At 43.3% G+C, this 27,076-nt stretch overlaps 2 protein-coding genes across 2 annotated transcripts in view; both read left to right on the top strand.

Annotated features, from left to right (window-relative positions):
- Window positions 1–444: 444 nt before the first annotated feature.
- LOC124880158 (extensin-like) lies at window positions 445–23,468 on the top strand. Its single transcript, XM_047385133.1, has 3 exons — window positions 445–694; window positions 2,038–2,191; window positions 22,985–23,468. The coding sequence occupies exons 1-3, from the start codon at window positions 445–447 to the stop codon at window positions 23,466–23,468; spliced, it is 888 nt and encodes a 295-aa protein (XP_047241089.1).
- Window positions 7,523–27,076, top strand: part of LOC124880084 (forkhead box protein P1-like) — a 66,469-nt gene continuing 46,915 nt past the window's right edge. The window contains exon 1 of the mRNA XM_047385026.1: window positions 7,523–7,610. The gene's annotated coding sequence lies outside the window, so the exon portion shown is untranslated. The remainder of the gene's footprint in view (window positions 7,611–27,076) is intronic.

The following is a 27,076-nucleotide window of genomic DNA, read 5'->3' as shown; positions in this document are numbered from 1 at the left end:
AACAGAAGCACAGCATTAGGAAAACTCATGTGCACCAGGAACAACAAGGAACAAGAAGAAAGACAAACTATCATGGAGGGTAACAATTTAGTTAGCAGATCCTTATACTGCTAACTAAATTGAGCAGTATAAGGATCTGACAAGGAGGTTGTGAAACAGACTGGTCTTAAACTGCTGGGGAGGTTATTGTTTGATGTGAGGACCAGGTGAAGCTAAACAGTGAAGCCCACGTCCTCCTCCTGCCGCAATAAATGCCGACGTGCAGGGGTTGCCAGCTGGTCGGCTGGCGAGGAGGTGGTTTCCCTGTCTGCGGACGTGAGGTCTGCAGGAAGTAAGCCCGCATCTTCACCTGCCACAGCACTGTCTCCCAGGCTCGCTGCAACTAGTAGTCCCGCATCCTCGCCTGCCACAGCACTGTCTGCCGGGCTCGCTGCAGCTCTGCCCATGTCGTCTTCGCTCGCTCCAGCCCATAGCACTGAGTCTTCGCCTGATGAACTGGAGGAGCGGCTAAGGTTCTATGTACGCCAGATAAAGAGCTTAAGGAAGACCAGCCTCATGTATTCCTCTCCGGAGCTGATGGAGAGAATCAGGCAGGTGGAGAGGGACTATGAGACTGCAGTAAGGCTGGTTTACTGCCGCCCACCTTTGCACACGCCATGTCTGCAGGCCAATTCTGCAGAGCAGCCCACGCCAGGTCTCCAGAGCGCAGCTACAGAGCATCCAGATAAACACAGCCTGACACACCACAGCCTGACACACCGCAGCCTGGGATGACGCCTGACCCTAAGTCAGCCTCAACCCCCTCCACACGGCGCAGAGGACGTCGTAAGAGTGTCGCCCAGGCTCAAGTCATCGGGGCCCCAGTGACGCCTTGGCTCACGCCACTGAAGGTCCGGCTGACGTCTCAGCCTCTGCTCACGCCACTGAGGGTCTCGGCGACGCCTCAGCCTCTGCTCATGCCACTGAGGGTCTCGGCGAAGCCTCAGCCTCTGCCCACGCCACTGAGGGTCCAGCCTCTGCCCACGCCACTGAGGGTCCGGCTGATGCCTCAGCCTCTGCCCACGCCACTGAGGGTCTCGGCAACGCCTCAGGTCCTGCTCCTAGTCTGCAGGGGTTCAGTGAGGAACTGGTCCTCGTTCTGGCTTCTGGATCCTGCGACAAGGGGTTTGAGGAGGAAGCGCCACCGGACCCTGTTCCTGAAGGGTTCAAGGAGGAAATGGTCCTTGTTCTGGCTTCTGAACCCTGCGACAAGGGGTTCGAGGAGGAAGCGCCGCCGGACCCTGTTCCTTTTTCTGTCCTGTCCGGCAGAGCATCGCTCAGAATTGTTGTCTGAGTGCCAAGAAATTGCCCAACAGATTTACTTTCACAGGCGGAGCATCACAGCTAAAGCTCTGCTTGATATTTATAAAACTTTATTATAAACTTCTTTGGGAATATTTCAATTGTTACGGACACGGAGACTGAAATGAAAAGGAAAAAAGAAGCTCAAAAAAGAGAGAGATGGGGGGAAAAGGGGAGAAAAGGAGGAAAGAGTGGAGAAGAGAAAGAAGGATGAAGAGAATACAAGATTACACCCTCCTTGCTTATACACCTGCAGCTGTTTTTTTTTTTTTTTTTTTTTTAACTAAATAGTACACGGTAATTTTGAATGTAAAATGTACTTAGTGAGAGGTGCAGCCCAATATAGAACATCTGTGTATCTGTCAACACCTGAAGCTTAACACCTTTGAGTATGGGTGTGGACGCGCTTTTGTATACAAGGTTTCTCCACAAAAATATGCAATAGCGAGTGTGAGGACCCACAGGCCTGCCCCATGGTCCCTGGACGGACACCGAGGAGATCTGAGCCACAGACATCTAAAGGCCCCCCAAAGCACAGGAACCCCAGGAGAACCACCGCCGGGACTACCACAACCCCCCCAGAGAAGAGCAGTGGAGAGTCCCAGGGGAACCACCCAGAAGCGACAGTGCAGAAGCCCCAGGGAGCCGCAGCGACGAACCCACAGGCCCCACCGGCAGCCGTCCACGCCCGAGCAGATCCAGCTATGGACACAGAGGCCCAAGACCCCGGGACACACCACCCCCCAAGCAGAGGTCCGACGGAGCCAAGGGGGCCAGGCCCCGGCAAGCAGCCACCGGTAGTGAGCCATCACAAACCAAAGCACCCGTCCCCGGACACCGAGAACCACAAGTACACCAGCGGGCAGAGACCCAACCTGCCGCAAAAAAAAAAAAAAAAAAAAAAAAAAAAAAAACAGGCACACAGTCACAATCACCCACTCCCACCCTCATGCATACACATAAAATCACTCACACCCAACGTAAGGATAAACAACAATGGATGTCATACACTCACTCACACTCCCCATGCATACTCTATACTCCCAGGTCCAGGCGCCAGTACCCCCTAGAGGCAACCAGCCCCCGGATCCAGGAGGTGGTCCCCTTCCCTCCTGGGGCAGAGGCAGGCAGACAGCGCCGGTACTGCCCAGACCCAGGTGACCCCAGCCCAGCTCCCGCCCCCCCGCCCCGAACCCATTCCCCAACAACCCCCATCCACCTCCGGAGAGGGGGCTATGTACAAAAGAGGGGTCCACATGGCCCAAAGCAACATGCCAACTGGAGCCGCCCCAGGACGGAGCAGTCCCGACCACCCAATGAGCTCCGATCCCAACCCCATGAGTCTCCCACCCCTTGTGAACCCCAACAAGAACCTCCCCATAGGGCCACCCCCAACAAGGACACCGATATCGAACACATTCCCCCGAACCCAAACACCACAAATCCCCACCCCCACAGGGGCACACCCCCACAGGTGAACTCCGTGGCCGAGAAGCCGATGAAACCACACCCACACAGCGCAAGCTCCACACAGAGCCCCGCTCTAAGAACCCCCGCCGCACCCCGCTCCCCCACCACACAGCGCGCCGCAACGGCAAGGCAAGGGCCCCATGCAACGCCACCCCCGCCCACTGGCGCAACAGGGCAGACCCCACCCAGCGCCGCACCCACAACCGGACCCCCAACCCCGCACCATGACGGGACAAACTCATCCACCAAGAGGTCCCCGGCCAGCGGCAGGCCCCCAGGGCCAGTGACCCCACCACGCCCCCCTCAGCAACAAAAAACACTACATCACTGCCACTGGAACGATGGCCCAGGGAGAAACACTATCCAGCTCAGCTCCACCATCGCTGCCCAGCCGATCCAAACGCCAGTGAGCCCACGCCCTAGAAGTGGACACAACCCCTCCACCCCTCCACCCCACAGGCCGCAGACCCTCCACGCCACCCCCAGCCAGCAGAGCAGCACACTTCCAAGCCCGCCCAACCCCCCCAGCACAGATGGGAAATAGCGAACGGGGGTGTGAAAAGACCCCTAGCCTAGGGTTAGGGTTAGCTCAAATGTGGTGTTGATGCATGTTGTTGTAGTGTGCATTTAAAAAGAAAAAAAATGGTGGGGAAGAGGGTCTGCCCCCCCACTCTGAACCCTCAATGTCTACCCTTAGAGGTGAGCGCAGGCACCAGAGGTTAGGCTACTAGGATATCCTCCCCTCCCTGATGCCATTGAGGGTGCCCACCCCCAAGACCCTACATGTGAATGTCATGAAAATGTTATAAATGAGTGTCTAAGTTGTACAATAAAATTGGGGCACAGGCTGCCATTGGACCGCAGAGATGGAAAACCCTTGCGGCACTCCGATGGCGCACCCGCACCCCAAGGCCCTCCATGAGTGGTATTGTGATGGAGCTGGCAGAGGGAGGTGTCTGGGGATGGGGAGGGAAGGACTGGGGAGCAAACCGCTCTCCCAGGGAGCACACATATACACCCTCACCCTTAATGATGTTTGAACTGTGTGTGACCAAGCATGTATAAATAAAGAGAGAGGGGGCTAATACTTCGTAGTCTGTAGTGCACAGCTACCCTTGCAAGTAAAACTGACTCGGTGTCTTTCCTTACCTCTGAGTTGATTAAATAATACCTATCAGTTTGGTTTTTGGTTTCTGGGTTTTTGTTGGTCTTATTTACAGTTCAAGTTTTGAATCATGTTTCTGTGTATTTTCCTGGTATGCTTTAGTTTTGTCGTCTTGTTCATGTTTTGTCAAGTTTGGTTTTCGGATCTGGTTATGCTTTTGCTTCATGTTTTTCTAGTTTCTGTTAGTTTGTGTTCAAGAGTCTCTGTTTTGCTACAGTCATGTTTTGTTCTGTTAATTCGGATCACCTGCACCTATTAATCTGTCTTCTTGTTTCACCTGGTCACGCTCCATAAATACACACCTGTTCTGTCATTCATGGCGGAAACATTTCTCATATCATGTCTTGTTTTTTGATCATGCCATGCCTGTCTCACCTGCCCGTTTGTTGTTTTGTTCCTGCCTCCTGCTGTGAGTGAGTTTTTGTTATTAAACCTTTTTCACTATTTGTATTGTATATTTTGTATGTTGTTTCTTTAGTGCGCCACTGATTGAACTGGCAGTTGATACAGATGTTTCTTCTTATTGCCTAGTTTCCCAATGATTGGGTTAGATGTTTTCTAATCTCTTTTAAGATACAGGTCCTTCTCAAAATATTAGCATATTGTGATGAAGTTAATTATTTTCCATAATGTCATGATGAAAATTTAACATTCATATATTTTAGATTCATTGCGCACTAACTGAAATATTTCAAGTCTTTTATTGTCTTAATACGGATGATTGTGGCATACAGCTCATGAAAACCCAAAATTCCTATTTCACAAAATTAGCATATTTCATCCGACCAATAAAAGAAAAGTGTTTTTAATACAACAAACGTCAACCTTCAAATAATCATGTACAGTTATGCACTCAATACTTGGTTGGGAATCCTTTGGCAGAAATGACTGCTTCAATGCGGCGTGGCATGGAGGCAATCAGCCTGTGGCACTGCTGAGGTCTTATGGAGGCCCAGGATGCTTCGATAGCGGCCTTTAGCTCATCCAGAGTGTTGGGTCTTGAGTCTCTCAACGTTCTCTTCACAATATCCCACAGATTCTCTATGGGGTTCAGGTCAGGAGAGTTGGCAAGCCAATTGAGCACAGTGATACCATGGTCAGTAAACCATTTACCAGTGGTTTTGGCACTGTGAGCAGGTGCCAGGTCGTGCTGAAAAATGAAATCTTCATCTCCATAAAGCTTTTCAGCAGATGGAAGCATGAAGTGCTCCAAAATCTTCTGATAGCTAGCTGCATTGACCCTGCCCTTGATAAAACACAGTGGACCAACACCAGCAGCTGACACGGCACCCCAGACCATCACTGACTGTGGGTACTTGACACTGGATTTCTGGCATTTTGGCATTTCCTTCTCCCCAGTCTTCCTCCAGACTCTGGCACCTTGATTTCCGAATGACATGCAGAATTTGCTTTCATCCGAAAAAAGTACTTTGGACCACTGAGCAACCGTCCAGTGCTGCTTCTCTGTAGCCCAGGTCTGGGGAATGCGGCACCTGTAGCCCATTTCCTGCACACGCCTGTGCACGGTGGCTCTGGATGCTTCTACTCCAGACTCAGTCCACTGCTTCCGCAGGTCCCCCAAGGTCTGGAATCGGCCCTTCTCCACAATCTTCCTCAGGGTCCGGTCACCTCTTCTCGTTGTGCAGCGTTTTCTGCACAACTTTTTCCTTCCCACAGACTTCCCACTGAGGTGCCTTGATACAGCACTCTGGGAACAGCCTATTTGTTCAGAAATGTCTTTCTGTGTCTTACCCTCTTGCTTGAGGGTATCAATAGTGGCCTTCTGGACAGCAGTCAGGTCGGCAGTCGTAGGACTGCCTCCATGATTGGGGTTTTGAGTGATGAACCAAGCTGGGAGTTTTAAAGGCCTCGGGAATCTTTTGCAGGTGTTTAGAGTTAACTCGTTGATTCAGATGATTAGGTTCATAGCTCGTTTAGAGCCCCTTTTAATCATATGCTAATTTTGTGAGATAGGAATTTTGGGTTTTCATGAGCTGTATGCCAAAATCATCCGTATTAAGACAATAAAAGACCTGAAATATTTCAGTTAGTGTGCAATGAATCTAAAATATATGAATGTTAAATTTTCATCATGACATTATGGAAAATAATGAACTTTATCACAATATGCTAATATTTTGAGAAGGACCTGTACATTGATTGTCTTGGATTTGAAACAAGCTGACGACGGCATGTAGCCTAAACGCATCCTTAAATTTTAAGAGTTTCTTGAAGTGCTGGTTATCCTGATTTTTTTTTAAATCTACAGTCACACTGGTTTCAAGGCATAGTTATCTATAAATATATATACTTAAAAACGAACAGAAAGATATTTGATACAACCCTCTGTTATTATTAGTTATTTCAAAAATATGTAACTTTGGAAATATTTTTATTGTTTGAAATAATTTCCTCATACTAACTTAAAAAAAATGTTTGTTTGGTAATATTAATCTACACTAAACATCACCTCTTCATTTAATTATCTGTGGCTTAGCATTCTGCAGAATTTAGGTGTTATTCAAATGTTACTCAAGAGTAAGTCTTCAGTTTTTTGATTTGTACCTTGAATTCCAAATAAAAAATATATTTGGGGCTGTACAATGGCATCAATGGTACACAGACTGCAAAGAATATTGAGTGTTTTCAGCCATCACCATCTCTAATAACTCTGAAGAAACTTAGATGTTAGTAGTTATGATAACATTTAATTTACCTTTGGGACTAGTAAAGTTTTTTTTCTTTTTATTGAATTGTACTGAATCGAGTTTTTCTTAATTGTGCGTCCTTATTTGACTCCTGTCACTGTGTGAGCTTATGTGAGCTCCCTTGTTGCCTCTAGGAGCCCGCTATTGATTCTCTTCAGTCTTTGTCACTGTGTTTAGGCCAGTTGTCTATTTGCCTGTTTTCTAACTCTCCTTTCTAACTTAGAAAAACTTTCCTTCCCATAGTCACTGGCTAACTCAGGTAATGTCAGCTGCTTTTACGCCCCCTTCCCCATCCCTATCACCCCTTTCTGTATTGATTATAGCTGTTTAGCTACAAATTCTTCCATGTGGCTGTTCTTTTTTCTCATATCGTTTAAACCATGCCAGTGCCAAAAAACCCAAAATGCAGACAAGAATGCATTAATTATATTTATACACATCTACAAAAAATATGTCTGAAGTCAAATTATCCAAGCAACAAAACAAGAATAAATGAGCATGTTATGATTAAATAAGTAAATACGCAGACGCGCATAACACTCTTCTCGGTCTTTGACATCAGCCATGAGTATAAATAGTGAGAGTAGATGACACAGCTGACTTTTTCTCCTCAGACTGCCGTGAGGTTTGTTGCTTTCTTACATTTATTTGGAGTGTTGATGTAGTGTCAGTACAATTTAAAGCTATTTAGGTAATATTTCAATATTTAAACTGAGTTATGAAAAAATATATCAATTGATTTAAACCCTGACATTCCTGGTTGTTTTACAAAATATTCAGACAAAATTTTTAGGTTGTCTTTAACAGATATATATTGTGGATTCTTGTTAAGGTAAAAGTGGATTTCCTGTGTGATAACACACTGCACACTACATTATTTCAGCATAGAAAACAAAGACTGTGGCAAATGGGAGGTTCTGCATACGGTAAGACCTGTTTGACTTTAAAAGTTTAAATTCTCTGAGATAATTTCAAAACCAAAGAGCTGAGAAAGTAGTCAGTGAGTTTTACAGTAATTACACTTCAAACAATACAACATTCGTATGTCAACATGCAAGACAGCTTATTTTAATTAGATGTATAAAGATTCTTCTTAAATTAAAATGAATTTAATGTTGAATGAATTTTATTTCATACACAGATTCTTTTTTCAGTTACATTATTCAAAAGAACATTAAAAAAAAAAATTTGACTTTAATATGTTGTTTATTTATACAAGTATCTGTCATCTGTTTTTACACTTAACTTAGCAGTACAGATATATGATGTTAGTGGAAAACATTGTCTCTTTCAGTTATTACTTTACGGGCTCAGTCATATAAGCATTTATTCAAGGCAGCACTTGTATACACACACATACACACTCACATACACACACACACACACACACACACACACACACACACCAGTAACAGCCAATGTTTAAGTCAGTTCAAGTCTTGTTTTAGGAATTTTAAACCAACTAATGGAAAGATTATTTCATGCAATTCCAATCAATGCTTGCTGTGTTGGCCCAGAACTGACTCTCAAAACTTTTGGAATTTCTCAGCAGAAGAAATACTTTTTACAATTAGTATAACCTTCATTGGAATCTTGAAAGGTTTTCCTCAATTTCAAAATGTTCCCTTTTTAAAACTTAAAGCTTGAAGTCAAATATTTCAAAAGGCCAAATTCATTTAAAGTAGCTAAATAGTAAATTAAAGCAGTTAGTGTAGTCTGACAGAGGATTATCACAGAATCCATTAAACCATCTGCATGCTTTGTACACTCTATGTTTTGTCAGTGTATAACTTTTCCCAAATCCACTGCTATGATTTCTGGTGGTTGGGTTTGTATCATTGTCCTAAAAAAGGTTTTCAGTTTTTATGTGTTCAGTTTGATTGAGCTAGATTATTTTTCTGCAGCTACTGTTCTTACTTTGAGCTTTTTCACTCTCCTTGTCACAAAAAAAAACTATTTCAACAGAACAATAGTCCTGTTACTCTGGTATTCTGATGTACATTCCTCAGTTAAACTGTGGATCAGCATAATTACAAATGCTTTTCTGATTCACTTGCTACAGTCTATAAATCATAACTAAACAGGTGTTTGATGTTCCAAACTTTCAAATTTTGTACAACATTCCTGAAACTGCCCTTTCATAGGCCCTTTCAGTATGACTTGAATGGTTGAAATAGTTCCCAGATTTATGCATTGAAAAGGGGCTTTTGTGTTTTTGAAAGCCATAAATACTGCACTACTGGGACAGTTTTAGAAGAACACATATTCCTGCCAGATTGTGCTTAGTGTGTTAACTATGGTGAATAATAGGCATACACTCAGAAAAATGTTGGAGTCTGATCTTGTAGTTATTAGAAATCAAAATAGCTTTTATCATGTCTGTTCTTTGACATTATCAAACCAGAATGGGAAATCATGTTGGGCTATTAAACGTCATTAGCTTGTGTACTAATTGGTCTTTCAGAAGCTTCAGAGCTAAAATTAGTTTACATCCAGCTGCATCTGATTGTGATCCGAGCTGAGACTGTACGTCTCAGCAGTTTGACTTCATGCTATTAGTGTTGTATCAATGTTGTATTTTCTTACCTAGGTATTATAATGCAACATTGTTTCTCCTGTGGAGTTTTTGAATGTCAGCATCTCTTAGGATTCTTAACATGAAATTTGTCAGTCAAATAACAAAAGAAGAACAGAACAGAACAAACACATTAGGACACACTATATATATATATATATATATATATATATATATATATATATGCAGTAAGGACAATATTTCTTAAGGTACCTCCATTCAATTTTAGTTTTGTCATGATGTCCCAAAGTTGCTATCTTGCTACATATGTAATGATTGTGCAACTATCTTGGAATAAGTCCAGTGCTTTATACGGGGTCTGCTAGAGTTGCAGCTGCTAAAATCATTTTTAGCTGAATTAATCAGAAAATAGATTAGACTTTCCTGCCTTTGGTGCCACTCCAATCATTTGGCATATTAAGACCAGTGCATCTTAATCAGTGTTGACAAAGCGTCTGCATAGAGCAGAATGAGATTTCATAGGGTTATTATCAGTCCATTATTGAGACATTTGTCTAACACCTGGAAATATTTTATAGGAGTGGTGCATAGTATGTTCTATATGCCGTTTTAAAAGTTCCAACCTGTACTCTACAGAATTTCCCTACTCGTTCAAAGAATCCATAGGTTCCTGGCTTAACTGGACATTATGTATGCTGTAGCAACAGATGCATAAAAAAGCTATGCTTTATTTCAATTACATAAATAATCAATTGTGTACACACAAATCAAGGAAAATATAATATGCAGACCAAAACTGTAATCAAGCGGTAGAAAGAACGTTTGGAGTGAGTGTGAAACCTGGCGTAAAGCAGAGGTTACTCTTACAGCAATGAAGAAAACAAAGAAAGCTGAAAGCAAGATGGTCAGAGCAAGAGAAACAAGTCTACAGATGGGGGATTGGACGACGTTCTGCCAGGAGAGGCTTGTCAACAGTGGAGTAATGTCTACACATACTGGTAGTTGCCATGGATATTAATATAAATTACTTTTGCAAGCAGGTCTTCTTGCAACATAACCACCTCTCTATCAGAGTGCGGACAACGTTGCATCAGAAACTGCCTGGAGATTTCCAAGCCAATGTTGACAGTTTTCATGATTTTGATTAAAAGCAGAAACTGAACACGTGTCACCGCATAATATTATCAGCATGGACGAGGTCAGTTACCTTAGGTTAACATACCGGATACTTAGCTTGTTGTTCTGTGTGCTATTGTATAGTTGAATAACTTGCCTTTCCAGATTAAATGCATGTTCTTGGACTTGGATTTTGTGAAATAAATTTCTAAATAAGTGTGACTTATGTTTTTTTCCCCTCTTCATGACATATTATTTGAGTGATGCGAATTGTACTCCAGAAAATACAGTACTTTATACATGAAGTTTCTTTTTTTTTCTTTTTTTTACATTGGAGGTTTCATGTAGCAGGTGTAATTTTATACATTACAAATGCAATATACAGTAGTTATATTACTTTAAATCTGTCAATAATTTCCAATATGGAATTCAAATGGAGATGATATAAGCAATTCTTCTTCAGCATAAGTACATTTAATTCCATTGATTCATTAGCCAGCTAATTAAATTAGTGAACATAAGTTATATGCTATCTCTGCTTAGCATTCACACAATGCCTATTGATATTCGGTTTCTCTTTATTCTTTATTATTTTATTATCCTGTTTCTCTTTATTGTGTGAATGCTGAAGGCAATCACAGTATTGAGATCCTGTTTCTCTTTATGATAGCCAATATGCAAATGTTAGCATTTTAGCTTCTCTTTCTCCTCTCTTCTCACTTAGCTGAAGAACACATTTGCCTTTTTTAGGCGGTTACTTGTTTGTTTATGTGTTTTCTCAGGTTTCTGTTGTTAGTTCATTCTTTTTCTAAATTTTCTGCCATTTTCTTCATATATTTTACCACTGACTTCAACTTCTTGGCTATATTTTTGCTTCAGTCTATGCTTTTTCAGCTCATCTATGGGCAGCTCTTTCCTGCGTTTTTAAAGTTTTTGTCAGTTCTTGCATTTCAACAACTACTTCAACAATTAGTTTTGAGGTAACTTCACCTTGTTACACTGTTTTATAGCTAAAAGTCTTTAAGTCCTGCTTAAACAGATCAGATAACAGTTTTTCTTTGCTGTTTCTGCTATTTCTACTAATTTATCAGATTTTAGCTGACATTCTGCTTTCAGCCTTAGCCACTTTCTGCCAGCTTTCAACAGGAGTTTAGCATTTCTGTTTTCTTCTAATTTTTTTAAATTCAGCTGACTATCTGTAGTAAATATCAACTTGTTTCTACAAGCTTTCAGCTACAAAATTCAGCTTTCAGCATTCACACTGCATTTTCGCAGGAAATGGAAATTTTTCTAGTTCTTATTCTGGTTGCTTCCGTACACTTTTTGATTCGCTACTACTTCTGCATACTTTGTGCTATTGCTGCCATCTAACTTCTGTAATATTCTGCTCATTTATGACATTCCGGCTACTATTTTTGTTATTAACACTCTTTATACTTTTTAAAATATTCTGCTTTTTATGAAGTTTTTGCCCCTATTGAAATGAATGGAAAATGACAAAAACTCTGCTAAAACTTCATTGTTTTTGCCATTTAACTACTTCTGTATACTTTCAACCAGAAACACCATTCAACTTTAAAATGCTTTCACAACCTTCTGCTATTATTTTTTACTATTGAACGTTTTGATATCTTTTACAGTTTTTCTACAATTTTGATTCAAACTTTAGTACAATTTTTTCAGATTTTCAGTTTTATAATGTAATCCAATGACGTAATGTTCGTGTTGCTAGAGTGTACGCTCTAGGTTTTTGAATAACCTGAGAAAGAACAAACAAACTCTCCTCACTCGCTTAATTTTCACTCTACTGGCACAAATTATACATCAAAAGGTAGGGTTCTCCTTCGCGATTAACCTAGTGTTGTGCCTTTAATATTATATTTTGAACAAAAAAAGATTGATATTATCGTTCCCCTGTCCGTTCTGAGAAAAAAGGGTCCAAGAATGACGTCGATAGCCCTTACGGTTTCCAGGTTATGTGCAATAGTTCAGGAGCATGCGCCTCCATGTTAAAATGCCAGGCCTGGGGGAGACAGAGTGTTGTGCTGCATGAGTGAGAAACAGCAGATGTCAAGTTACACTGACACTCTTTCCTGACTGATTGATTCATTCCTCACTGCTCTATTCAATGTCCGGTGTATTTTTCACTGTATATGTCTGTATGTGACTCTGTCTTTCTTTCTGCCTCTCTTCTCTCCCTGTCTCCCACACAGACATGCACACACAAGCACACACATCCCTGTTTTAGTGTCTTTGTGAGGAGTATACATTGACTTCCATTGACTTCCATTCATTTCAATGGCCGAACCCTGACCCTACCCCTTACCCTTTGACCATCTTCATAGAGAGCAACTACATGGTGGCCATTTTGTTTTGAGTACTTAAACAGCATGTACTGCTGTTCCAACAGATAGATAACAGTTATTAGTCTTCAAGGGCAATTTCATAGACCTTTGCATATAGGCCGTTGTAAGCATTATAGATGGACTACATTAATGATAGCCAACATGCTAGTGTTAGCCATGACGCTAATGTTAGCATTTAAGTTATCATTAGCATTTAGGCTAATTTTCACTTGTAGGACTAAAAGAACATATTGAAGGTAGTACGTCAATGTTACCCAACATGCTAATTTTAGCATTTAGGCTTATTTTCACCCATAGGGCAAAATGAACATATTGAATGGAGTAAGTTAATGTTGGCCAACATGCTAATGTTAGCATTTTAGCTAGTGTTAGCTTTGAAGCTAATTATAATGTTTTTTCAATACCAATTAGTTTAATTAGTTTTGAGGTTACTTCTCCTTGTTAAGCTGTTTTTTAGCTGATACATTTCCTATTTAAACAGGTCATATGTTTTTCTTTGCTAATGTTTCTGCTATTTCTACAAATTTATTAGACTTCAACTGATAGTCTGCTGTCAACCTTAGCTTCTTTCTGCCAGTTTTAAGCAGGGGAGATTACAATTTCTGTTTTCTGCTAATTCGTCACATTTCAGCAGATTAACTGCAGTAAATTTCAACTTTTTTTGCCAGCTATCAGCTGCAAAATTCAGCTTGCAGAATTCACACTGCATTTTTGCAGGAAATGCAAGTTTTTCTAGTTTGGAATTATTTTGTTTGATTCAGACCACCAACTTATAGATGACATGGCCATTATAGGTAGTGCCCCAGTGCTCACCCTTACCTTATTGTGTCTTGTATCTTTGTCCCTAATTTGCCCATCCTAGCTCCATTTCATGGCAAAAGAGTGGAAGGACTTGCACCTGCTTCGACTCACACAGCCAGTTAAAATAAAATCAGGCACAGCATGAAGAAACAACTTAAACATATGAATATGAACTCTGCAAGTCTTTCATTGGTGGTTATGGTGTTTGCAAAATTAGCACACAGACTGGTTGTTATGGCAGACAATTTCCTGACTCACATGCAGAACCAACAGCAGGAGTCAGATTGAAAAGAAGTTTATTTATATATATATTTATTTATCTATATATATATATAGTCAGTCAGTCATTTTCTACCGCTTATTCCATAGTGGGTCACGGGGGAGCTGGTGCCTATCTCCAGCAGTCTATGGGCGAAAGGCAGGGTACACCCTGGACAGGTCGCCAGTCCATCGCAGGGCAACACACATACAACCATACACACACTCATTTATACACCTAAGGGCAATTTAGAGTGACCAATTAACCTAACAGGCACGTCTTTGGACTGTGGGAGGAAGCCGGAGTACCCGGTGAGAACCCACGCATGCACGGGGAGAACATGCAAACTCCATGCAGAAAGACCCCCGGCTGGGAATCGAACCATGGACCTTCTTGCTGCAAGGCAACAGTGCTACCAACTGCGTGTGTATATATATATATATATATATATATATACAGGTCCTTCTCAAAAAATTAGCATATTGTGATAAAGTTCATTATTTTCTATAATGTAATGATGAAAATTTAATATTCATATATTTTAGATTCATTGCACACTAACTGAAATATTTCAGGTCTTTTATTGTCTTAATACGGATGATTTTGGCATACAGCTCATGAAAACCCAAAATTCCTATCTCACAAAATTAGCATAGTTCATCCGACCAATAAAAGAAAAGTGTTTTTAATACAAAAAACGTCAACCTTCAAATAATCATGTACAGTTATGCACTCAATACTTGGTCGGGAATCCTTTGGCAGAAATGACTGCTTCAATGCGGCGTGGCATGGAGGCAATCAGCCTGTGGCACTGCTGAGGTCTTATGGAGGCCCAGGATGCTTCGATAGCGGCCTTTAGCTCATCCAGAGTGTTGGGTCTTGAGTCTCTCAACGTTCTCTTCACAATATCCCACAGATTCTCTATGGGGTTCAGGTCAGGAGAGTTGGCAGGCCAATTGAGCACAGTGATACCATGGTCAGTAAACCATTTACCAGTGGTTTTGGCACTGTGAGCAGGTGCCAGGTCGTGCTGAAAAATGAAATCTTCATCTCCATAAAGCTTTTCAGCAGATGGAAGCATGAAGTGCTCCAAAATCTCCTGATAGCTAGCTGCATTGACCCTGCCCTTGATAAAACACAGTGGACCAACACCAGCAGCTGACACGGCACCCGAGACCATCACTGACTGTGGGTACTTGACACTGGACTTCTGGCATTTTGGCATTTCCTTCTCCCCAGTCTTCCTCCAGACTCTGGCACCTTGATTTCCGAATGACATGCAGAATTTGCTTTCATCCGAAAAAAGTACTTTGGACCACTGAGCAACAGTCCAGTGCTGCTTCTCTGTAGCCCTGGCCTGGGGAATGCGGCACCTGTAGCCCATTTCCTGCACACGCCTGTGCACGGTGGCTCTGGATGTTTCTACTCCAGACTCAGTCCACTGCTTCCGCAGGTCCCCCAAGGTCTGGAATCGGCCCTTCTCCACAATCTTCCTCAGGGTCCGGTCACCTCTTCTCATTGTGCAGCGATTTCTGCCACACTTTTTCCTTCCCACAGACTTCCCACTGAGGTGCCTTGATACAGCACTCTGGGAACAGCCTATTCGTTCAGAAATTTCTTTCTGTGTCTTACCCTCTTGCTTGAGGGTGTCAATAGTGGCCTTCTGGACAGCAGTCAGGTCGGCAGTCTTACCCATGATTGGGGTTTTGAGTGATGAACCAGACTGGGAGTTTTAAAGGCCTCAGGAATCTTTTGCAGGTGTTTAGAGTTAACTCGTTGATTCAGATGATTAGGTTCATAGCTCGTTTAGAGACCCTTTTAATGATATGCTAATTTTGTGAGATAGGAATTTTGGGTTTTCATGAGCTTTATGCCAAAATCATCCGTATTAAGACAATAAAAGACCTGAAATATTTCAGTTAGTGTGCAATTAATCTAAAATATATGAATGTTAAATTTTCATCATGACATTATGGAAAATAATGAACTTTATCACAATATGCTAATTTTTTGAGAAGGACCTGTATATCTCAGAGTGGTGAGGCATTTTTGAAGATTTTATGAGCTAATTGGATCACTGGGATCTTTGAGAGGAATGAATAGTGAGTTGGAGAGTGGGCAGGTAGGTCAATTAGAGGTGAAGGAGCTGCAGTGGACAATCGTGGAGTGAGGAAGAATCCAGTGTAAACCATCACAGAGGCATCTGAGGAGGAATCCAGGATTACCAGGGAGCTTTCAACTTAAAGACACAACAAGCACAAAAGTAAGCTAGGAAGAGATAAGAAATCACTAGTAGTTTCAGTAAATAAATTCAAGGTCTTGATTCTACCAACAGCATGGAATCTCAGGCACATAATGAGTCTCCTGCAGCTCCTTAAATTCACAGCAGCAGACGAGCAAGATTACCAACAGGTGTGCTGCCTGCCACTGGTCAGCCACGCCCCCAACAGAGATCCTCTGTGGAAAACAGAACTCACAAAGGCCGAAATCAGAAAAACACAAATCCTGACACTGATGACCACTGTCATTTAGGGTCTAATTGCTGTGTGGTGGAAAAGAGGACAAGCGCCACGTTTTTAATACTTAACAAAACAGCAGTAGCAATTCTGTTTTGCCCAAAGATGTGTGTGCCTAAAGTTTTGAAGTATACATCCGGGATTTATTGCAGTACATAACAATAAATGAATTAGCAAAGTGTTGTCTGACTACAAAAGTAAATGCCTTTCAGCAAGAGGGACTGCAGCTTTAAACGTGGCCAAGGCTCTTCCAAGTCCATTTTGCATTTACTTCCAATGGCTTTGTAGGTTTTCTTCATGTATTACATTAGGCAAATGGGCCCTTCCAAATTCACATTAGGTGTAAGTGTGAGTATGCAAGGCTATGTTTGTTTATCATGCCCTGTGCTTCACTGGCCTCCTGTCCTGAGTCTACCACACCTCTGTCACCCTGATGGTTACTATAGACTTTAGGCATCATCCCCCAAACAGGATAAAGCATGTAATCAATGATAAGGCAAAATAAGGCTTAAAACGTGCAATTATAAGTTACAATTTACATTTGAGTGGAAATAATGTAGATCGATTTTTAAAAGTACCTTACATCAAGTGAGCTTAAGTCTTCTACTCATTTACTTTGACATGTCATGTCAGTAGAAATGAGAGTAGTAAACCCACACATTTTGTAGTATTGCCAGTATGAGACATGTAATATTCTTAACTGTAATGTGGTCTATTGCTATATTTGCACATGGGAATAGGGAGTGTCACTAAAGAAAAACAATGCATGTAAACAGATGTGAAAACACAAAATTATATTTAAGATTAGGAAATCATGGATCAGCTCACTACTTTGAGGGAGCAGGGTGGCAACTGAAGGTTAACTCTTTTTCAGTCAACACAAAGTAAAGAATGAAAGGCAGAATGAGAATTCACATTGAAAAAACCACAACATTTGAGTGCTCTTACATTCTACTGAATTCCTGTGTATGTGGGTGTGATTTTGCAAATGATGCATATCTGCTCTTTGTACGCTGTATAAATGCATGCTGTAGTCCTGATGTGGCTTTCAGATGAGTGAAAGAAAGAGTCCTATCATATAATTTTACATACAACCAATATTCACATGTTGCTGAGGTTTGTGAACCTTAAAATCACATTGAGAACATTTCAAACATTTTCCAGGATATCTGTTTGTCTCAACGTGGCTTTGGACAAGACATTAAACCCTACTTGTGGAAGCTCCACAAGTGGGAAGCTTCCACAAGTGTACTGTGTAAATGTGCCTTCATTGCCTTTTTGGTGGTGGAGCTCGTCTGCGGTCGTGTGCCCCTGTGCAAAGGGGTTTCATGGTGTTTGGGCATGGGGCCATGCGTTTGATATCAAGTTGTCCTGGTTTGGGATGGCCCTGTGGAAACATTAATGTTGGGGTTCATTGGGGGTGGGGGGCTCATGGGGTTGAGATCAGAATTCCTTGGGGGTTGGGACTGCTTTGTGCTGGGGAGGCTTTGGTTGATGGGCTCATTTGGACCAGGTAGGCCCCTCTTATGTTTATGACCCCCTCTGCAGATGGGGGTCGTTAGAGGCTGGGGTCGGGGCGGGTGGTCAAGGTCAAAGATAGCTTTATATGATTTAGCCTCATAAATCAAATTTCATCCTTTTTGTAGTTATAGTAGTAATATTAGTGTTTGAAAAATACTGAAAGAAATATTGAGAGAACCGGACTGGTTACTTACATATTTATACTAAACTAACAGATAGAAACAACAGACATTTTTAACTAAAGTGTTGACATTTAAGTTGTACAGGATGCACACTGACAGTACGTTGCCTCCTCAATATTGTTAGAAACCAAGTTCAGTTTGTTTAAATGAAAGCAGCAACATCTTTGTGACTAAGTTTCTGTTTACAGAGATGAAACAGCCATGAAACAGAGGCTGATGAGAAATTGGGTTTTCTAATACATTTCTAAAACTAACTTTATACATCAGAAAAACCTTTCAGTTTTATTTACAGAACCAACCTGAATTTCTGTGAACAACTTAAGACATTGTTCAGCCAAATGTTCATCTAACAATGCTGACTGGGTAACAATTGTGCATTTTTGAATGCCACAACCTTCCTGAGTATTGTTGCTGACCATGTACAGTTAAGCCTAAAATGATTCATACTCATGGCATCCTATCCAAAACAAACGTTTTGGTTGAAAAAATAATTTAAAATCAAAATCTCCAAGGGTATGAATAATTTTGGGATTAATTGTATATCCCTTTATCACCTAAGTTTACTCATCTTCTGATGGTTACTGTTAGCAGGATAATGAATAATGCCACAAAGCTTGAAACATTTCCAATTGATGACTTAAAATGCCTATTACACGCTTTTCCCACAAATGCAGAAACTGAAAGAAAACATCTTAATATTAAAGGAATTGGGCTGTAATTGACATTGTATTAGGATTAAAGATGTGATAAAAGACAATTGTGCCTCAGAACAGGCATATTACGATGTTAAATTTTGCAAGTCCAAAGACGCCTGGAAATTACGTCAAAGGGAAAGTCTCCGGTCATTTATTGTGTGAGCGTCAATTATAAACGGTTCAGGTAGAAGCCAAAGTGAGTTAAAAACAGCATTCATATGGGGAAACCTTGCATTGCTGGTGGTGGCAAAAATACTATGACAGAAGCCGTTAGTTTGAAGTGATGAGGATCAGAGCTGGAAAACTCAAACACAGCCAGTTGTGATCAGAGGACTATTCAGCAAATTGTTTCGAACAAGAAACCTCTGAATGCACCAGGAAAATTATGTCAGAGGTCGGTATATCTGACAGACGAAAGAGAATGTTGAAAGCAGATGCCATGGCCAGGCTATTCAGTGCAACTGATGTGAAAAGTTCACCAAAGAAAAGGTTGTCGCTGCTCTTGCCAAACGGCAACAAGGTAAGAATACTGCCTTGTTGCAAAAGTACATTTAGATATTGGCAGTTATTATTAATAATTAATTCATCCAAAATTATTATTATTAAAATAAGATAAATTACACGCACTAATGATATATTTAAACAAATGCTTCTCTAAAGATTCTAATATAAAGAAAAAAAATGTATCTGCTCCGGTCCGGTCACCTGAAAATCCCAGTGGAGCTATCCTGGGCCAAGAACTATACATAGATCGACAATGAAACCTAGTGATAAATGTGGTAGCAAGTCCAAAACAACTGCTTCTGTGGAAATTAAACCAGTTAAACTGCTTAATCTTTTGTTTTATGCATCCAGAAATTGTTATGTGTTTTGTTCTACAATGGCTACAAGTGTAGTGAAGCAATATTTGTTGCCTAATTTGGTGCATTTAATGTTTAATTGCTCGATTTATAATACCTTGGTTAATCCAGTAACTGATCTAATTGATCTAATGTAAACAACTGGTGATATATACATGTGTATATATAAATAAATGTGTGTATTTATTAATATAGCAAGATTTAGTCTGTCTTTAGTGAACTGTTTGTGAAACTGTTCTGTTTCCTGGTGGCATGATATGATTCATACTTAATGACTCCGGCCGTGCTCCAGCAAAAACAGACTCTGGTCGAATTGGATGGCCGTCAGCACACCGCAGCACCTTGTCCATCTATCAGAGCCTCAGTTTTCCACCAACTGTAGAATGATTGCTGTTGTGAAAATTGCATATTTTGAACAGGTTGACCTACCTTTAGACTCTAATGCATTCAGAAATTTTTAGGTAGACAGTTCTTATTTTGCTTTATTACCAACTGATTGAAGCATTTTATTACTTAAGTTGTGAGGTCATCAGGGCACTAGTCATGTAGCCAGCCTGACCTTGAAGTCTTTGAAACAAATATGTTATTTGCCATTTGAGGCATGTTGGCAAACTGCTTGGCTGAGCAAGGCATTAAAGTTGCCACCAAAGACACCCTTTGGTTACTTTACACAATTCCTGAGGACCTGACTAGGGATGTTTTCTGGAACCTCTGATTTATGTAGATTCATGCTGACAAACGTGTTTCACATCAATTGATAAGATCAGTCACTGGATGTTAGAAAGAGCTACTGTTATGGGTGTTGTTGTAAGCCTCAAATCGTACAAAGAAGTCATTGAGTTCCTGAAATAAGTTATATTTAACATATTCTTACAAGGGTAAACCTAAGTTCTGTAAGGGTCTAAAAGACCAACCACCACTACTGTGGATCTTTATCATTGCTGTTTACTTTTTGTGTAAGCAGCCTGTCGGAGCTACCACACCCTGTTGGCGTTCAGAAATCTCGGAGTTCCTCCGGTCCTTGGTCCCCAGTAGCGATCACACACTTTATCTAACTCTGACTCTTAAAGGAATGACTCTCAAACAGTTTCTAACTTTTAGCTCTTTTAATCTAAATTAGGCAGAGGAATGATTACATAGATAAGTGCTGAGGCTCCCGTCTCGGACTGTCGCAGTCTGTGAAAGGATGACGAAGAGCCCCGATAGAAGGTCACATGTAGTTTTATATCTGGCACTCCAATGCAATGGATGTGCCCTCCCTCAGAGATTGTCAGTAGACTATGTGTCACCATTGTGGTGTCTATCTGGTAGATTGTGTAGTAGCGGGTGTCCATACTTAATCTAAGTGTGCTGCATTCTAATCATACCAGTTATAGAGGCGACTATGGCTAAGTAGGAAGAGTAGTTGTCTTGCAATTGGAAGGTTGTGGGTTCAATTCTAGCTTCCTCCTGCTGTATGTCAATGTGCCCCTGGGCAAGGCACTTAACCTCAAATTGCCTACTGATCGGTGTATGAATGTGTGAGTGTTAGTGAGTGCAATTGAGTAAATGTGGCTCTAGTGTAAAGCGCTTTGAGCGGTCTGTATGACTGGAAAGGTGCTATATAAATTCAGTCCATTTACCATTTATACTGGCTGCTCCACTATCAAACCCAGTGCCTCAGGTCATTCATGACAACCCTTGGGCCATTATTCTTGTAATGTGTGTCTATGAGCATCCTTATGCCATTCTAACAAAAGGGAAACATTAGAACTTGTGTTTTATATTACTATGGTATAAATGGGAAAATCAGCTCTGAATAATATTAATAAAGGTTATTCCTAAGAAGCCTATTTGCCCTATTTGTCCCTTTTGGCAAATTATTCACAAGAACTCTTAATCATAACTCAATGCTTTCTAATCACATCAGATCTCCTCAGACGTGGCATTCTCAAACTGTGCTCTGGGTGTTCATCTCTTTCCATTGACTGGACTCTGTAATCCATGTTTATTCTAGCCTACAATGCTCTTTTTTCATCACAAAATTCCAAGTGTAATGCTTTCATCCATCTATGTTGTTTAGACATTTGTATTCTTGCTGACACTTTCATTTTCAATCATTGGAGAAGTAAACCTCTTCGTATGGTTTGTGAAACCTCTTTCAATCATTTATTATGTTGTTACTGTCATAATGTGGGTTTCTGTTGGACCAATATGCGGTGAAGAACTCCTGAAGCTCGAAGTTTGCTGGTAAGACGACACTTTATTGCTCATGGCTGGACACAGACAGGGTACCAGGTGTGCACACAAACACAAACAACACATAAAGAACCAGCGGGGAACAAAGGAAACAAACGGGCTTAAATACAAAACTGGACAGCAGGGGAAACCAATGACACACGTGACCAAACAATCATGGGAAAAACAGAGAACAGGTGTGGGCTTGGGGTGCAGGGAGTAAGAAAACAAAGGACTAGACCAAGTAAAATAAAACACAAACTCAAGAACTCAAAACACAAGCAGGTATGACAATTACTCCTTCCCCAGCCCTCAAGATGTATTTAGTGGTAAATGCGGCTCAATATAGAACATTCCTGTATCTGTTAACACCTGAATCTAAACACCTGTGGGTCTGAGTGTGAGCGCGCTTGTGTATGCAAGGTTTCTCCATAAAAATATGTAATAGCAAGTGTGAGGAGCCACAGACCTGCTCCCTGGACCTGGGACAGATATGGAGGAGATTCGAGGCATAGACAACCAGAGGCCCCCCAGAGTGCAGGAACCCCAGGAGAACTGTCCCCTGGACTATAGCAACCCCCCCAGAGAAGAACAGGGGAAAGTCCCAGGGGAACCACACAGCAGCCAAAGTGCAGAAGCCCCTGCAGCGACGAGCCCACAGGCCCCACCAGCAGCCATCTATGCACAAGCAGATCCAGCCATGGACTCAGAGACCTGAGACCCTGGGACATATCACTCCCCAAGCAGAGGCCCGACAGAGCCCAGGGGTCAAGACACCCAATGTAAAGACAAACAACAATGGACATTGTACACTCACTCACACTCCCCATAAATACACTATAGTCCCAGCACCAGTTGCCGATACCCCAGAGGGGCAACCAGCCTCTGGACCCAGGATGTGGTCCCCTTCCCTCTAGGGGTGGAGACAGGCAGACCGCCCCAGCACCTGAACCTTGGCTAGGCTAGACTGGGCTGGGGCCTGAAACTGAGCAACACTGGCTGGGCCTGGACCCCGACCCACTGCCCCGACCCCAGTCACCAACAACCCCCATCCATATCCGGAGAGGGGGCCATGTACAAAAGAGGGGTCTACATGGTCCAAACTAGTCCGCAAACCCCATGAGCCCCCCATGAACCCCAACATAAATTTTCCCACAAGGCCACCCCCAACCAGGACACAGATATCGAACACATGCCCCAAACCCAAATGCCATGAATTCCCTCCCCACAGCACAGGGGCACACCCCCCACAGCTGAGCTTCATCCCCGAAAAGCCAATGAAGCCACACCCACACAGTGCAAGCTCCACACACAGCCCCACTCCAAGCACCCTGCCACATTCCCCCGACCACACAGCGGGCCGCGACCGCAAGACAAGGGCCTTATGCATCTCCACCCCAACCTCCAGCCACAGGCACAACAGGGCAGACACCACCGAGCACCGTGCCTACAATGGAAACCCCAACCCCACACCAAGATGGGACAAATTCACCCGGCAAGATGTCCCTGGCCAGGCACCCAGGGCCGGCGTCCCCCACCACACAAACACACCACATTACTGCCACTGCAACGATAGCCTTGGGAAAAACACCCCACATGCTCCAGCCCCTCCACGCCACCCTTTAACCCGCCGCCTACTGCCAGCAGAGAAGCACACCGCCAAGCCCGCCCAACCATCTGGCCAGTGCCAGCAGCCCCAGCCCGCCAGTCTATGAGAAAGAAACATGTGCCATTTGGGTAACCAGGCCAGGCTGTCCAACCACTCTAAGCCAAGCACAACCTGCCAGTTGCCCCAGTGCAGGCACAAGACATGTTCCACCGCCCCACCCATCCTATCGCAGCCCGGTGACCAGCCAGGGGCCAGAGCCACAGAAAGAAGCATCGGAGGAAGGCCACCACAGCACGCCAAGGACTGGGCACACTGCCAGACCCAAACCCTGGATGTGACCCAGTATGCCAGTTACACACAATCCCGCACGGCACACCCCACCACACCAAGCAGGCCAGCCACAGCCACTCCACCAAAGCGAAGCCACATACCAATCGATGCCGCACACTGCCTGGCCAAGACCCCCTCGCACGACTACAGGAATGTAGTTTTTATTGCAACTGCTACAGAACCAAGTAGCTCTACAATTATGGTAAAGCAACAGTGAAGAAGCAAATAGGCCGTATGGGTCATCTGTGTAAATTTTGGCAATTTACTAATAGCAACATAACAGTGTTAAGTGGATCAGAGATCTACTGTGTGTTTTTTGACAGCTTAACAAAGTGCAAGAGTCCTACTGCAGGAATGATTTGATGCAGGGAAATGTCAAGCACCAGATGGCTACATGGGGTATGAAATGATGAAGCATTGATATGACTAGAGCACTCCATCTCATTACTTCAAGATGAGAGTATCTAGTTATTCTAGCTATTTAAATAATTCCTGTATTATTGAGGCGACTGTGGCTCAGTAGGAAGAGTAGTTGTCTTGCAATCAGAAGGTTGTGGGTTTGATTCCAGCTTCCTCCTGCCATATGTTGATGTGCCCCTGGGCAAGGCACTTAACCTCAAGTTGCCTACTGATCTGCATATCGGTGTATGAATGTGTGAGCATTAGTGAGTGCGATTGGGTGAATGTGGCTTGAGTGTGGTCCTTATGACTGGAAAAGCGCTATATAAGTTCAGTCCATTTACCATTTGTATGAGTCGCCTGGTATGGCAGAGCAGGGGTCACACCAGAGCCACCACTGGACTTGGACTCAGGACTTGTTGGCGAGCGCCTGGTGGCCGGGTTACTCCTTTTGGAACCCGGCCAGGCCAAGACTGAGTGAGAGATGCAAGGCCATCCCCTAGTGGGCCCACCACCTACAGTGGGAAGTTTTCCTCCCTGATCAGAACCCAAGTGGTGTTTTATTATTGGACGCCTGTGCCAATCATTTATTGTCCATAATGAATACCATGTTTAAGCTTAAGGGTGTTCATCAGTGCACCCTGGGCAGGTGGTCGATGATTGACTTTGTGTCTACGGACCTTCGACCGCATGCCTTAGACACTCAGGTCAAGAGAGGGGCTGAACTGTCCACCGATCACCACGTGGTGGTGAGTTGGATCCACTGGAAGAGAAGGAAGCCGGACAGACTTGGTAGGCCCAAGCATATAGTGAGGGTCTGCTGGAAATGTCTGGTGGAGCCCTCGGCCAGGGATGTATTTAACTCCTACCTCCGGGAGAGCTTTGATCAGATTCCGGGGGAGGTTGGAGACATATGCCCCTTTTCCAATGGCTCATTTTAGCCGGCGCAGCTCTGCACCACTCGGTTTCGCTCTATTTGGTACGGTAACTGTTGTGTTTCCACTGACCCCATAACGGCTGAAGCTATGGCGACTGAAGCCTTGCCTCCAGCCATGAGTGTAGATCACTGTGCTGCTATAACGTTACTGTTTTACATTGTCACATTAAAGTAATCAGAATCAGAATCAGAATCAGAAAAGCTTTATTGCCAAGTACGTTTTTGGACATACAAGGAATTTGTTTTGGCGTAGTCGGTGCAATACAGTACAAGTTAAACAGTACAAACATATCTACAATATAATATAAATATAAGTGCACAGTTTTAAGTGAGTGAGAGTAAATATAGAGCAGTATAAGATGAGTCCAGTATAAGAGAGTCCAAGCTGAGCGTTAATGTAACGCATAGTTACAGGTTACAAGTGTCCTGTCAGCAAAAAAAGGGGGGGTGTGGGGGAAAGGGACAGTGTCAGGGTGGTTTCCGGGCTTTGTTAACCAGGCTGGTGGCAGATGGGAAAAAACTGTTCTTGTGGCGTGAGGTTTTGGTCCGGATGGACCGCAGCCTCCTGCCAGAGGGGAGAGTCTCAAAGAGTCTGTGACCGGGGTGGGAGGGATCAGCCAGAATCTTCCCTGCCCGCTTCAGGGTCCTGGAGGTGTACAGTTCCTGGAGCGACAGTAGACTGCAGCCAATCACCTTCTCAGCAGACCGAATGACACGCTGCAGCCTGCCCTTATCCTTGGCTGTAGCAGCGGCGTACCAGATGGTGATGGAGGAGGTGAGGATGGACTCAATGATGGCTGTGTAGAAGTGCACCATCATAGTCTTTGGCAGGTTGAATTTCTTCAGCTGCCGCAGGAAGAACATCCTCTGCTGGGCTTTCTTGATGAGGGAGCTGATGTTTGGCTCCCACTTGAGATCCTGGGAGATGATGGTTCCCAGGAAGCGGAAAGATTCCACAGTGTCAATTGTGGAGTCACAGAGGGTGATGGGGGCAGGTGGGGCTGGGTTCTGCCTGAAGTTCACAACCATCTCCACTGTCTTTAGAGCGTTGAGCTCAAGGCTGTTCTGGCTGCACCAGTCCAACAGATGGTCCACTTCCCATCTGTACGCGGACTCGTCACCATCAGAGATGAGTCCGATCAGGGTGGTGTCGTCCGCAAACTTCAGAAGCTTGACAGACTGGTGACTGGAGGTGCAGCTGTTGGTGTACAGGGAGAAGAGCAGAGGAGAGAGAACACAGCCTTGGGGGGAACCGGTGCTGATGGTCAGGGAGTCAGAGACATGCTTCCCCAGCCTCACGCGCTGCTTCCTGTCAGACAGGAAGTCAGTGATCCACCTGCAGGTGGAGTCGGGCACACTCAGCTGGGAGAGCTTCTCCTGGAGCAGAGCTGGGACGATGGTGTTGAAGGCAGAGCTGAAATCCACAAACAGGATCCTGGCATAGGTTCCTGTGGAGTCCAGGTGCCGGAGGATGAAGTGAAGGGCTAGGTTGACTGCATCATCTACAGACCTGTTGGCTCTGTAGGCAAACTGCAGGGGGTCCAGGAGGGGGTCGGTGAAATCTCTGTGAAATGATAAAAAATAAGTAAAAAACAAACATAAATAAACTACAGGGGTTGGACAATGAAACTGAAACACCTGGTTTTAGACCACAATAATTTATTAGTATGGTGTAGGGCCTCCTTTTGTGGCCAATACAGCGTCGATTCGTCTTGGGAATGACATATACAAGTCTTGCACAGTGGTCAGAGGGATTTTAATCTATTCTTCTTGCAGGATAGTGGCCAGATCACTACGTGATACTGGTGGAAGAAAAAGTTTCCTGACTCGCTCCTCCAAAACATCCCAAAGTGGCTCAATAATATTTAGATCTGGTGACTGTGCAGGCCATGGGAGATGTTCAACTTCACTTTCATGTTCATCAAACCAATCTTTCACCAGTCTTGCTGTGTGTATTGGTGCACCGCCTTCAGGATACAATGTTTGAACCATTGGATGCACATGGTCCTCAAGAATGGTTCGGTAGTCCTTGGCAGTGACGCACCCAT

This window comes from Girardinichthys multiradiatus, chromosome 1 (assembly GCF_021462225.1).
Source record: "Girardinichthys multiradiatus isolate DD_20200921_A chromosome 1, DD_fGirMul_XY1, whole genome shotgun sequence".
NCBI classification, from domain to species: domain Eukaryota; kingdom Metazoa; phylum Chordata; class Actinopteri; order Cyprinodontiformes; family Goodeidae; genus Girardinichthys; species Girardinichthys multiradiatus.
This window is presented reverse-complemented; position numbering and strand designations above follow the sequence as displayed.